We start from the raw sequence: 13,628 nt of genomic DNA on the forward strand, positions 1-13,628 counted from the left end.
CTCTGGGGCCAGGGAGGGGTGAGCGGTGGGCACAGTTGCTGCTGCCCAGGGCAGGTTGGAGGACTCGGAAAGGAGTGGAGCCCTGTCTCTAGTAAGGAAATGGAGGATCAGCAGGATTCTTCACAAAAGAAATGAAAAAGAGGAAATTAACCCAAAACCCAGCTAATATTTTCTAATTTTTTTTTTTTCCATCTTCCTTTACAGTGTTAGTCATAGAATGTATTGCAAGTTAGATTTTCTGGGAAACAGACTGTAAGTCAGAGATTTGTGTGCAGTTTATTGGGAAGGAGTCTTAGAATCAACACCTTGGTGGGGATGGGGGGGAATGGAAACAGGATTGGGCAAAAGCATCGTGATGCATTGGCAACAGAGGCCTCAGCCAATCCCACAGGTTGCTCTGGAGCTCGGATGGCCCTTCAAATATGCCCTGAAATGAGATGGGAAGGCTGGATCCTTGAACTTCTAAAGGACTGGGTGCAGGTGGCCTCCTGGAGGGGGCATTACCTGGGGAGAAAAATGTCTCTGGTGGCAGCCTTGGGACGGACTTGCCTTTGAGCTGTCAACGGCCAGCACTCCTGGTTGCTAGGAAATGGAAAGCTTCAGTACTGCCTCTGCCACAGAATTTCTCTCTGCGCCTTTCATGTTTCCTGTCCCCATTGTTTATAGGTGCTAAGTCTGCAGAGGCAGCATTTAGTAGTGTTAAAGCATGTTGTTGCTCTCTTATATCTTAAACTTTTATGAATTTTGAAAAAAACCACCATAATAATTTTTAAAAACACCAGAAAGTGTAGCTGTTTTGGTAATTGTTATTCAGTTATAAGCAACATAGATTCACTTAAACTAGCTTAAACAGTGAGAAATTGTTTTAAAGGTGTTGTGTGGGCCAAAATATATCTCCCCACTCTATAGTTGTATAGTTGCAGTCCAAACCCCAAATACCTTAGAATGTGATCAGATTTTTAGATAGTGTCTCTAACAGAGGTAATTGAGGTTAAAGTGCGGTTGTGTGTATGTGTGCTGAGTCAGTCGTGTCTGACTCTTTGCCAACACATGGACTGTAGCCCGCCAGGCTCCTCTCTCCATGGGATTCACCAGGCAAGAATACTGGAGTGAGTTGCCATTTCCTTCTCCAAGGGATCTTCCTGACCCAGAGATCGAACACCATTTCCTGCGTTGGCAGGTGGATTCTTTACCACTAAGCACCTGGGAAGCCCCAAATGAGATCATTACGATAGGCCTTAACCCAGTATGATGGTGTCCTTATAAGAAGAGGACATTTGAATGCAGACGGACGCAGAGAGGGAAGAAGGCCCAGGAAACCTGGATGAGACTGTCCCTCTCGTTGCTCTGAAGGAACCCCCCCTGCTGACCTCTTAATCTCAGACTTCTCACGTCTAAAACTGAGAAAACACATTTCTGGTCTTGAAGCCCCCTTTGTGGTACTTTGTTATGACAGCCTCAGTAAACCACTGCAGGTATCTGAGAAGAGTGAGGAGAGCGGAGTGAGAGGACCTCTGGGGCTGTGCTTGGACAGACGGAGCCCAGAGCTGGAGCCCAGAGCTGGCCGGGGGCTTTGAATCCATGACGTCTCGAGAGCTCAGGGCAGCTGTTCCAAATGCTCAATCTGGTCCTCTGCCGGCAGGATGGCCCAGCCACCCTCCATGTCTTTTCATTCTGTCCCACTGTAAACTACTCAAGTTTTTTCCAAAGAATTTGAACAGTTGATCTTTTCCTACCAGGCCGTAGTTTCATGGCTTTGGACTCTACGTGTCCTTGCAGTACGATGCCCTCGCGTCTGTGCCCTCGTGCATGAGGAGCACGCAGGGATATGGCCAGCTCAGCCACAGGGACCGTTGTGGTGGGGAAGTGCCGCATGTGCTGTGTCTCAGGACAGTAAGGTGTCTACCTCTTGCAACACGTTTTTCAGATTTTAGAAGTGGACACTTCAAAAAAAATTAATCCTTCCTCTATTTGTTTACCTACTGCCATGACTGAATATTGTAACCGAATTGATGTTTTGCAAATCTAGTTGTCTTCATTTTTTATTGCTTGCGGGGTTTGGATCCTGATTTAACACGTCAGCTCTAAGAAAGCATTTTGATACTATCAAGGAAATTTGATCATTAACTGGGTATTAGGTGGTATGAAAGAGTTACTGTTAATTTTGATAGGTGTAACAGTAATAGTGAGTTAGGTAAGCAAATGTCCATTCTTACAAGAGTGAGAACCCATGAGTCCTTTCTAAATCTAAGCTAAACTCTTGGGAATTCCCTGGCGGTCCACTGGTTAGGACTCGGCACTTTCACTGCCATGGTCTCAGGTTCAACCCCTGGTCTGGGAACTGAGATCCCACAAAGCTTCATGGGGTGACCAAAAAGCTAAACTCTTGTACCATATTGGAGAAATCTCCCCTGGTCTTCAGCCTACAGTGCTGTTATTTTCATGGTGATGACTGCACGACCTTAAAGAAGTCACCTTTCCCCTAAGGCCTGTGTTTTCCTGTTGTGCCATGAAGGCTCTAGAATCAGCTGATGCTCTCCAAGTTTCTTTGCAGATGTAACATTGACTTATGAATTGCTTATCTATTCGTTTTTATTTGTCTTTGTCTATTGCCTCTGTTATCCCTCTACAAATACTTTCTTATTTTTGACTTAGCTATCAAGAAACATTTTGGGTGGGTCTCCCATTTTAATGCTCCTTTGCTTCTTCTAAGAAAGAAAGTACGAGTTGAAGCAAAAGAGCAAGTGTTTAATGTCCATTCTAGAGATTTTCCTGGAGATAACTCTTCCAGCTCTGTGTCTGTCTCATCATGCCCTATCTTTGGGTCCTAGATTCTCTGTTCCCAGACTGTTATTCTGCTATCATTAACGTTATCTTCAAATACCTCTGTTGGTTTGGGAAGTGGCAACATGGTGGTGTTGGTGAAAGCTTTATTAGTTGCCACGTGGCTTGTTGCCTAGTTGCCTTTTCATCTCTGCAAAATGGGAATTACTAATACCCCACAAGATTTGGGTAGGAATTAAATGAGATACAGGGCAAGTACTTAGACTATTTAAGCACAAAACAATAAATAGTGGCCACTGTTTTTATTAGTGTTTTTGTTGAAATAATATCCCAGTTTTAAGTCCTGTCTTGATTCTGTCAAGCAGGTCCTCTTGGTGATGGCTTAGATTGATATTAACGGTGCCTACGGACCAGGATTTCTCAGCCTTGGCACTGTGGATGTTTGAGGCCAGCTGATTCTTTCTTGTGGGGGGCTGTCCTGTGAATCGGGGGATGTTAAGCAGCATCTCTGGCTTTAACCTGCTGGATGTCAGGAGTACCACCCACCCCTAGTTGTGACAACCAAAAATGTCACCAGGTGGGGAGAAGTGGAGTGCAGAGTCACCACCCCTGGTTGAGAACCACTGCTGTAGAGTAAGGATGCCACTGCAGGTTGCAGTCTTCTCTTGCACACCCTGAGAACAAAACAGGGGCAGCAGTACATTTGCAGGGGTTTTAGCTGTTTATCTGTGGTTCCAGGAAAGGTAGATGGATTCCATTGTCTCTTTTCTAATTCTATCAGATCAGTCTCTCATACTGGAAAATGGATAAATCCCTTTATGAAAGTCTTCTAAAGAATTATTGATTTCTCTAGCCAGTGTGTCAGGCCCTGGCCTGGCAGCAACAGACAGCTATGCCCTCTATTGAAAGATCCAGTTTGGTCTTAGTTTCCACTAACCAGTATGTCTTGGAGCTAGCGCATATGCTTGGCATTTATGTCAGGGCCAAGGCCTGCACGAGCTTCTAGAGACAGCCCTCTTCCTCTTCCTGCCCTTTGCCTCGCTGGCCTGCACTCACTTTCTCCACAGGGGCAGTCCTGCTCTGAGCTCCCACCTACGTGCCCTGGGTCCTGCTGCCTTTTAATCAGTCTCCCTTTGCAGGAGTTGCTTCTGTTCTTTTGATCACTAAGGTAAAATATTTTTTGTTTATTCACTTGAATTTATAATAAATGAATTTTTCCTTTTCCTTTTGACAGCTAGCTTTCTTAGTCTATTGCTTTCATTTTGTTATTTAGAAAATAAGATTTGATACTTTCTCTTTCAATACAGTATAATAGATACTGTTAGGAAATCAGGAAGATGATGACAGCAGTTTTTCTCTTCTCAAGGTTGTTCTCACCTATTCAGAAGAAGTAAAGCTGTGTGCAGTCAATTTCTGATGGAATATAGCAAGAGGCACAAATAACTAGAATCAACGGGCAGGTGTGATTTTGGAGTTGTACACAGGTCTTTAATAGAGCTTACTAATAGTGAATGGAGGTAATTTGGTATAGTGGAAGGAGCCGAATCTTTTGAGTCAGACAGTCCTGAATAAATCTGTTAAATATTCAGTGTGTGAACTTAGCAAGTTACTTAACCTCTTTGGTCCTCAGGTGTTGTGTGTGTGTGTGTGTTTTCATTTGTAAAAGTGGAATAAATAATGCCTTCTTGAGTTGTTAGGGCCAGATAAGATAATTGTTAAAGTGGCCGGTATAGTAATTGATACAAAGAAGATATAAAGTGAATACAAGTTCCTGCCATAGTTGGAGGTGAGATAAAGATGTCATGACACCCAGAGAAACCACTTTGGCAGGCAGCAGGACTTGGCTCAAGTCATCTCAGCGTAGACTCTGGACTCAGCTTTTTAGATTCTGAAATTCTTGTCAGAGCACCTAAAATAGATCAAATTCAAGAGACTGACTCACTAAAATTTAAGAGACTTGTGCATAAACCAGGATGTTGATTTGCAATGAGGACTATTCGTGTTTTTCATTTGGCATTTTCATTTTTCCCTACCTGGGCACACCTTCTTGATGTTGAGTAGGGAAACCAAATTAGTAAAAAAGACTGATGGTTCGAAGAGGCTTCAAAGATCAGAACAAGTGGAACTGGCAAATCTCTACAAGCATTTCACTCAAGAGGATGAAATATCCCTTCTAAAAAGAACTGGGTTGTTTTTCTAAATAAATACAAAGTTTATGTTCATCAGACTCAGAGTCTCTCTCCTTTAACAGCCCAGGGTCTGATGAACACAAAGGCATCTGGCTTTTGTTTTCTTCGATTCCATGTGGAGACCCTTCCTCTTCCTAATGATGTTCTTCTGCAGTCAGTGCCAAATACTGTTGGTAACACTTAAGCTTTCCCTGGTATGGTCTCATTCCTGGTATGCTGCCTTGAGATTATACCCAAATCTCCATGTTTAGCTTATTCCTAAAACACAGAATCATGTATTTACTGATATTTTGTGCATCCTTTCTACAGAAAACTCTCTTTTCGTCTCATTCATTATGTGTATGTTTTACTTGTTAAGTTTCAGTTTTTGAAGATTTTGGTGAGCAGTTGGTAGGGCGGTGCTGTGTAGTTCCCATTCCCCCATCACCAAAGGTCCTTGAGCAGTTAGTTAGTTTTCCAGTGCTACAGTATTAAAAAGTATCATGTCAGACATCGGGCGTGTGAAACAAGCAAACTTAACACTTTGACCTGAGAGTTATCAAACAACTTCTAAAGTAACTTACAACTATTTTATGATTTTAAAACATGTTTTTATCTCTTTACTTGATTTCTTGGCTTTAATAGAACATGTTTTTCTAAATAAATACAAGTTTATCTTCATCAGACTAAGAGTCTCTCTCCTTTTGCAGCCTAGGGTGGATCTTTAGATCCATCCTCTTCACTCATATTCTTTTGTCATTTCTTACTTATTTAGTATCTCATATATTTAATAAGTTCATCTTTTGCTGAAGCATTTTTCCAGTGTCAGTTATGCCTTGCTTGCAGTTCTGTAGTGCTGTCTAAAAAATAAATCCTGACATCTTATAAACATGCACAGTGTTGAGTATAGATTATAATTGGTCTTTGAATCCTGCTTATATTTTGCATAATTTTTGCATTTGGGAAATTAATTTTTTTCAATGTTCTTAACTATTTTCTTCATTTATGGAAGGATTTTTGATGGCCCAGATTTAACTTTTTAAATTAATTTTTATGTAATTTAAAAATTTTTATGTAACTATCTTATAGTTAATTTTTATGTAACTATCTTATCTTTGCAGTTATTAATGAAAATTGTCATTTTCAAACAGTGATTTTATTGGTATTGAATGAAATTTGAGCAAGAAATGTTTCACTTTGCTGCTGTTCATTTTACCATCTTCCTGAAACTCCTAATTGTTTTTCACTATTATTTGTCTAGTAATATGGAATATCCTGAATCATTTTAATCAGTATCTTATGAAATTGATAAATTGATTCACTGCTGGCCAGCGTAAAATCTTGTGTTCTTAGCAGCTCTTCATATATCAAGAAAAGGATGGGATGCAAGCAGCCATACAGTTCTTAGTGAGACTTTTTCTTAGACCCTTCTCTGCACACAACCGTGCAGTGCTCTCAGTGGGATGAACAGGAGACTCAGAAATACCCTCTGCCCAAACTTCAATTTAGCCCCGCCCCAGGCCTCTGCTTCATGTTTGACTGCTGAAAACAGTCAGTTTTCACCTTCAGACCCTTCCCTATTGCATTTGGAGAAGATGGCCATTGTGTCTGTAGTGATTCTTGCCTCCTGATACTTACACCTTGTCGAGTCACTTCTAAAGAATAGACTACAGCAGAAGTGAGATGTCTTTCTGGTTATAGAAAGACTGCAGCTTCCGTTTGGGGTGTTTTCTGTCACTTTATCTTGGATCACTCACTGTGTGTGAAGCCAACTGCCCTCTCTCCCCGAAGAGAGGCCTCTGAGTGTGACACCGAAGCAGGTTCTTCCTGTCAATAGTTGAACTTGAAGATGACTGCAGTTTGCAGCAAGCAGCCTCTTGAAACACCGTTAGCAGGAACTACCTAGTTAAGTCTCCCTGATTCACAGACACTGCTGTTGCTACTGCTGCTGCTAAGTTGCTTCAGTTGTGTTCGACTCTTTGCGACCCCATAGACAGCAGCCCACCAGGCTCCGCCATCCCTGGGATTCTTCAGGCAAGAACACTGCCATTTCCTTCTCCAGTGCATGAAAGTGAAAAGTGAAAGTGAAGTCGCTCAGTAAGTGTCCGACTCTTCACGACCCCATGGACTGCAGCCTACCAGGCTCCTCCGTCCCTGGGATTTTCCAGGCGAGAGTACTGGAGTGGCATGCCATTACCTTCTCCATCACAGACCCTGAGAGATAGTAAATGTTGTCTCCAGTTTATCTACAGTTATATCTACAGCAGTAGATAGCTAACATGCTGCGCTAGGCTCCTCTTGCCTAATGTGCTTCCACTGAAACCTGCTAGTCTTCTGAGTCCCTGATTTTTCTTTAGAACTTAGTCTAGTCCCAGATTGGATGGTTTTCACTGAATTCAGCCGAGGGCAAGGTAGTTCACCTCTCTGGACCCTAGCTGCTGCTTCTGTAGAATGTGGGGGATTGATTGGGTCAGGGATTTCCAGATCCCTTTCAGCCCTAAAGTTCTCTGCTTCTGTATTTCCCCAGGCCCTGACTCCAGTTTCATGTGAAAAATGAATATGAGAAATAATAGAATCAACCAAACTTTATTCACACGGGGGACCTTGCTTTCCATGTTGACCTGTAGGAGACAAGGCAGCAAGCGGATTTGGCTCCTGGGGGCTGTGCCTAGAGGTAGCTGACCTGCTTCTTTCTTGCTGAATCGTCAAAATCTCTCCTCAAAACCTCAACTTAAAGCATTTCCTCTCTCTCCCTCAGCTAGTTAGGGTGGCCCCAGGAATACGAGAGGCAGAAGCATTACTGGGAAGAACCTGGAGAAGTCTGACCTGGGGGTAGCAGAAAGGTCAGCATGTGAGACGGCTGACTTCTCAATCCAAGACTTGTAGAAACTGATGTTTGTAAATACTCCAGGCTCGTCGATTCCGATGCAGTTTGATCCCCAGCTCATCACTCCTGCTAGAACCCAGAAGTCCTTCACTCTGCACATCAGGGGATCTCCTCTCCTGGCCTGAAGGAGAGACAACGTATGGCTAGGCATGCACAGGGCAAGAGACTCATAGTTCAGCCAAGAGCTGTGGAGTCTGGGCCTGTCCCGGCACTCCTGGGCTTACCCAGGCCCACAGGGCTACGAGACATGGAGGGAGCATGCTGGGGACAGGTGGGACTCTGAGAGATGCCTGTGGGAAGGGATTCTTACTATACACGCATCTGGCTGCCCCACTGGGAACCGGGAACAAATCATGGCTTCACTGATGGGCTCGATTCCTCGCAACAAGCTTTCTTTCTGATATTTCTTGCATGTCTGGAGATCAATGAGGTGCACTTTTAGCTCCTTTAGTGTGTAAGGTGGTGTCATAGCTGTAAGGTCAAAAAGGCAAAGTTGTCTTAAAAATTAGGAAGCAACTTTCAGCTTTGGATTCAATTTCATGCTTTTAATTTTCAGGGATATCTCTGATTTCAAGTTTCTGCCCCCCATCATAGGCAGTACTCTGATTTCTGATTTGGCACATGGTCTCAAGGCTTGTAGTCCCTAGGTCTGAACAAGACTAAAGGCAGTTGTTCCTGCTCAGATACCACAGAGAGCCAAAGAATCTTTCAATTTGGGAAAATATACGATAATGAAGATGTGAGATTATGTTGTTTGACTTTGACATGTACTTTTTATGTTCCATAGAATGTAAGAAGGTGGATCTAATATACTGAGAGAGTTAAGACTGCTGGTGTGAAATCCTCTCAGTCTGACTTGGGACCTACTGAGGATCCATGTTCATGTCTGCTTCCCCATCCGCCAGCCCACACACATTCTACCAGGTGCTGGAGGAGAACTGAGAACTCTGTTCTCATTAAGTTCAGTGCCTTGGCCTTTTCACTTTTAAGGTCTTAGCAGTATTGTGAAATAGGAGCGAAAGCTGCTGCAAATAAGCAGAGTAATTCTAGCAGCAGAAGTATGGAGGATGCAGAGGGAAGCTGGGGGTTAGAGGAGCACTGAAGTCTGCAGTCCTTTGGATCAGTTGCTGGAGAGGGAGAGCGCACCGTATCTTGCGCCAGGAGTGGGATAGCGAGTAGGGGGAGGGAAGGCCAGTGGAGCAAACCAAGCTCAGAAAGTCTACTTATCCTCACATTGGAATATCCCAGAATTGTCCCATCCAGTCACCCAGCAGGAGGTGGCATTCTTCAGCTGGACTGCTGATGTCGGGAGACAGATGGGCAGGACAAGGGGGCTGAAGGAAAGTGGGCGGGCCAGCTCTGCCACAGCGATGGCACTAGATGCGTGTCTCTGGACATCGGGGTAGGGAATAATCCTGGACACAGGGATGATCGTTGTTTTGGAGCCTTGGTAGCCAGAGACCTGAAGTGATCCCACCAGCACCTCATATTTTCTGGTGTCCTTCGACCTGAGAAGGAGCAGAACAAGTAGCATGGGTTTCTTGTGCCTCAGCCCCAGCAGAGCCCATAGTTCTGGAGGTTGCATTTTTCACCTGGCTAAGCATCGTTTCTTCAATAAGTGCTTAGTATCTCCTGAATATATAAATGAAACTTAGCATCTGGCTGTCATAGGGCTTTTGGTCTCAAGGGTTGTATGTCTGTGTCAAGACAGAGAGGTTGGGAGAGAGGGAGGGAGGCAGAGACAACACACAAGTGAACAAGGATAAAATTTTTAAGTGTGAAAAATCTTATGAAGAAAATCAACAGGATTTTAAGGTAGAAAGTAAAAGATGAGGGAAGAGCCTATGAATTGGATCAGGGAAGGTCTTGTTGAACAGAGAACCTTTCAGCTGAGTCCCACAGGGCAGGAGTCAGCTATGTGAAGAGCTATAAAGAAAGCATTCCAGAGGAAACAGCATATGCAAAGGCACTGAGGGTGGGAAAGAGCTCTGCAGTTTCTAGAAATAGAAATACACCTGGAGTGGAATGGGCTGATATGGAGACAAGCAGATACCTGGTAATTCATGGCTTACAGATTTTATTCTAGGTTCCTGAGCAGTGACTGGAGGATTTGAAGGAAGGAATGACATGATTTTGCTTCTGATTAAAAAAAAAAAATCACTTTGTTGTGTGCATAAAGGTAGCAAAAAACAGTTGTTGTGATGTGGATGAACCTAGAGCCTGTGATACAGAGTGAAGTAAGTCAGAAAGAGAAAAACAAATACTGAATATGGGTACTGACGAACCTATTTGCAGGGCAGGAATAGAGGCAAGATATAGAGAAGGGACTGGTGGACACAGAGGGGGAAAAGAGAGGGTGGGATGAATGGAGAGAGTAACGTGGATATGTACCCTACCATGTGTGAAGTAGACAGCTAGTGGGAAGCTGCTGCTAACACAGGGAGCTCAGCTCGGTGCTCTGTGATGGCCTTGATGGGTGAGACGTGAGATGAGGGGCTGGGAGGGAGAATTGGGAGGGAGGGGATATATGTATACGTATGGTTGATTCACATGATTGTGCTACAGAAACCACGATGTCGTATAGCAATTATATTCCAATTAAAAAAAACCTGTTATGCTGTTGCAGTGGTCCAGGACAGCTGTGCTAGAGTCAAGAGTATTTTGTGGAAGTAAAACTGAAGAATTAAGTGTTTGCAGTGAATGTGGAGGGTAAGGGAAAGTGAGGCTTCATGTTTCTGAGCAACTGGCTATGTTATCGCATGAGATGGGAAGAAAGGGAGAGAAAGGTTTGGGATATTGGTGGCGGTAAAATTGTAGTTCTCATTTGATCACGTTGTCTTTGAGATAGCAGTGAAACAGCTGAATAGAAATGCACCAGAACTAGTTAGGAGCTGCTGATGAAAATGTGGATGCTATCAACCAATCTATGACCTTTTAAGCCATAGGAATAGGAGGGCCACCTAGAGAGAGGGAAGAGGGCTCAGAACCATGCACCCAGAATGGCGTCAAGACGTGGGTAGAGAATTAGATGGGGGAGGGTGGGAAACTTTTTTAGACATTCATTTCAGTCAAGATGATTTTCAAATGTGAGGAGCCCTGCCTAGTACTGAACTGAGAGCTAGGGCAGGAAACATTTGGACTTCCTTCTTAGGAACAGGTACTGTTTCGGGCAGTGCTGGACAGACTCCTCTGCGCTTAGACCAGGAGCCCCAGCCACCCACCTCCCTCATGGGTCTCCCCTAAGCAGGGCCCGCACTCACCGGAAGCAGCTTGCCACTGTCAGCACCCACTGCTTTGAGATGAGGGAGGCGGCACAGACGTGAGACAAGCCCTGGCGGATGCTGACCTGCCAGGGCCACTGCCCCACGTTGGCCTCCAGGCCGGAGACGATGCCAGATAAAACCGCGGGCCGCCCGCAGACCGCCGACGGAGAGGAGAGAGGCCTGGAGGCCTGCCCCGGGACCCTGCCCCCGCCCCGCCTCCCCACGCCGGTGTCCTCTCCTCGGCACCAGGCCCCTTCCCGTGCTCCCCGGGCACGTGGACCCTGAGGCGGCGCCTTACTTGACTTGACAAGATCTTTGGGTTCCTCCTCATCTGTGCCTGCAGAGAGAAAGGGGGCAGTGTGGGGGACCCCCAGGATGGCTTCTTATTTACAAGGGCCCCTGAGGCCCCCGCCAGGGCTCTCTTCACCCCGAGTTCACCTGAGATCCCCAACAGAAGAGGCAGAGGAAGACGCAGCCCGCAGGGCCCATGTTTCTCTCCTCAGAATCTCCTCCTGCTTTCTGGACTCGGATCCCAGGGCGAGATCCAGGCAGCAGCCTAGGAGGGGGCCGGAACCGCCTTCCCCTCCTCAGGCGCTCCTGGGCTTCCCCCTCTCCTTCGGTCCGCACTCTGTCCAGCCAGATCCTGGAGGATGCGGCCGCAGGACCCGGGGGAGGAGCCAGGGCCTCAGCGCCCCTGCTGCCCAGGCGGTCCAGGGTGCGGGGGCTCCTGCCTGTGGAGGGAGGAAGGGTAGTGGGGGTGGGTGCTAGGAGGAGCAGGGCTTGGTTGGCACAGAGACCCTGGTGTGGGCCGAGGCGGAGTTCGCAGGCTCCCTCTGCCTCATCTGCCCCGTCTCAGGGGCCCGCCTAGTTGCTCCCACCTACTCCCACTCTCTGCCCCCCAGCCACTCGCCGCGCCAGCCCGTCGTGACCTTCTGAGGCAAGTCCCTGAACTTGGGTCATGAAGGGCCGTGCCGAGGTCTGCCCCAAGTCCTTGGCCTTGAGAATAGCTATAGGACTGATAAGATAAAGAGGAAATAAGGCAGTCAGTTAGCTGACCAATATGTTCTGCTTTCTCGCTCGCCCTTTTGTGCTTCGGTCTCTACCTGTTGTAATTGGTTCTTTGGCTTCCTAAGTCAGGGAATACTTACTGGGTCTTTATGGTGTACAAAGTATTGTGCTAACTGTGGAGCAGATCTGTAAAGGGGCAGGCATCGTGGGCGTGCCTGCCTCCAAGGAGCTGACGCTCTGGTCTGAGAGAGGTGGAATAAGGAAGTAACTCCGGAGATTCTCTCTTGTACTTGGTACCTTATTCATTACAAAAGGAGGGGCGGGTGGCTCTGGGAGCCGAGGACAGAGCACTGTGGGCTGGCCCAGGCTGTCAAGCCTCATTCCTGGCTTCACCACAGACTGATTTTTGAGAACTTTTGTTCCTTGGTAGTTCAGATGATAAAGAAACTGCATGTAGTGCAGGAGACCCGGGTGCCATCCCTGGGTCAGAAAGATTCCCCTGGAGAAGGGAATGGCAATCCACTCCAGTATTCTTGCCTGGAGAATCCCAGGGATGGGAGCCTGGTGGGGTCTATGGGGTCGCACAGAGTTGGACACGACTGACATGACTTAGCAACAGCAGCATGACAAAACAGTTACTGAGACTCTAATGTTCCATATCAATTGCTTGGCACAGAAGGGCATCATGAGTAAGATAAAAATGAATGAGATTAGAAGACCTATAGAATAAAGAGGAGAGATTATACTTCCAAATATCAAGGATGGTATTATTATAATTACTGAAATAGTTAATTTAACTTGAAGCTTTCAAGAGATCAAGGCACAGGGGAAAAACTGATCAAAAAAACAGGGTGAACTTCCCTGGTGGGTTTCCCTGGTGGCTCAGATGGTAAAGAATCCACCTGCAATGTGGGAGACTTGGGTTCAGTCCCTGGGTTGGGAAGATCCTCTGGAGAAGGGAATAGCAACCCACTCCAGTATTCTTGCCTGGAGAATCCCATGGACAGAGGACCCTGGTGGGCTGCAGTAACATGGGGTCACAAAGGGTCGGACACGACTGAGTGACTAAGCACAGCACGCAGCACACTTAGCTCACGTCTCATATCTTATCTGATAATAAGAACTATACCCTTTAGTCAGGAAATAACTTTTTTCCCCATTGTCAGTTAATTCAGTGAGTTTGTTACAATATTGTAGAAAGCACAGAAGTTAACACAGTAAGTGGCTTTATAGGTGACTGAGAACATTTCTTGTTTTTTATATTTTTTCTCACAAATCATGATGTCATCATTTTGAGTCATGGTAAAGTCATGTCTCTGATGAACTGAACTAACTTAAAAGAAGTGTTGCTATTTCTTGTTATGTAACTTGAAATAAAAGTAGAATTTAGAGAAGATTCCTCTTTCCTCTTTCAAATACCACTCTCCCCAGCTGTGCTTTGGTGAGGTCCACATTCTCTGCATACCCTTTGGACTATCTTGACTTTTTATTGATGTTTTATTTCCTAAATAATATAAA

At 45.5% G+C, this 13,628-nt stretch overlaps 2 protein-coding genes across 7 annotated transcripts in view; one reads left to right on the forward strand and one right to left on the reverse strand.

The window, feature by feature from the left end:
• SH3D19 (SH3 domain containing 19) overlaps window positions 1–13,628 on the forward strand; it is a 201,740-nt gene that overhangs the window by 44,061 nt on the left and 144,051 nt on the right. The gene's annotated exons all lie outside the window — the stretch shown is intronic.
• Window positions 7,523–9,439, reverse strand: LOC133228525 (brain-specific serine protease 4-like). The gene is made up of 3 exons (XM_061384011.1): window positions 9,073–9,439; window positions 8,150–8,310; window positions 7,523–7,960 (listed from the first exon to the last, which is right to left on the reverse strand). The coding sequence occupies exons 1-3, from the start codon at window positions 9,422–9,424 to the stop codon at window positions 7,715–7,717; spliced, it is 759 nt and encodes a 252-aa protein (XP_061239995.1). The 5' UTR covers window positions 9,425–9,439; the 3' UTR covers window positions 7,523–7,714.

Source organism: Bos javanicus, chromosome 17, assembly GCF_032452875.1.
Source record: "Bos javanicus breed banteng chromosome 17, ARS-OSU_banteng_1.0, whole genome shotgun sequence".
Lineage (NCBI taxonomy): Eukaryota > Metazoa > Chordata > Mammalia > Artiodactyla > Bovidae > Bos > Bos javanicus.

Bases quoted from the DNA above. Each gene is read 5' to 3' on its own strand.
- LOC133228525 (XM_061384011.1), bottom strand. From the start codon at position 9,424: ATGCAACCTCCAGAACTATGGGCTCTGCTGGGGCTGAGGCACAAGAAA. The intron at 8,311-9,072 runs GTGAGGATAAGT...TTGACCTTACAG, and splicing joins CAATTCTGGGATATTCCAAT to CTATGACACCACCTTACACA. The intron at 7,961-8,149 runs GTAAGAATCCCT...TCTCTCCTTCAG, and splicing joins GGCAGCCAGATGCGTGTATA to GCCAGGAGAGGAGATCCCCT.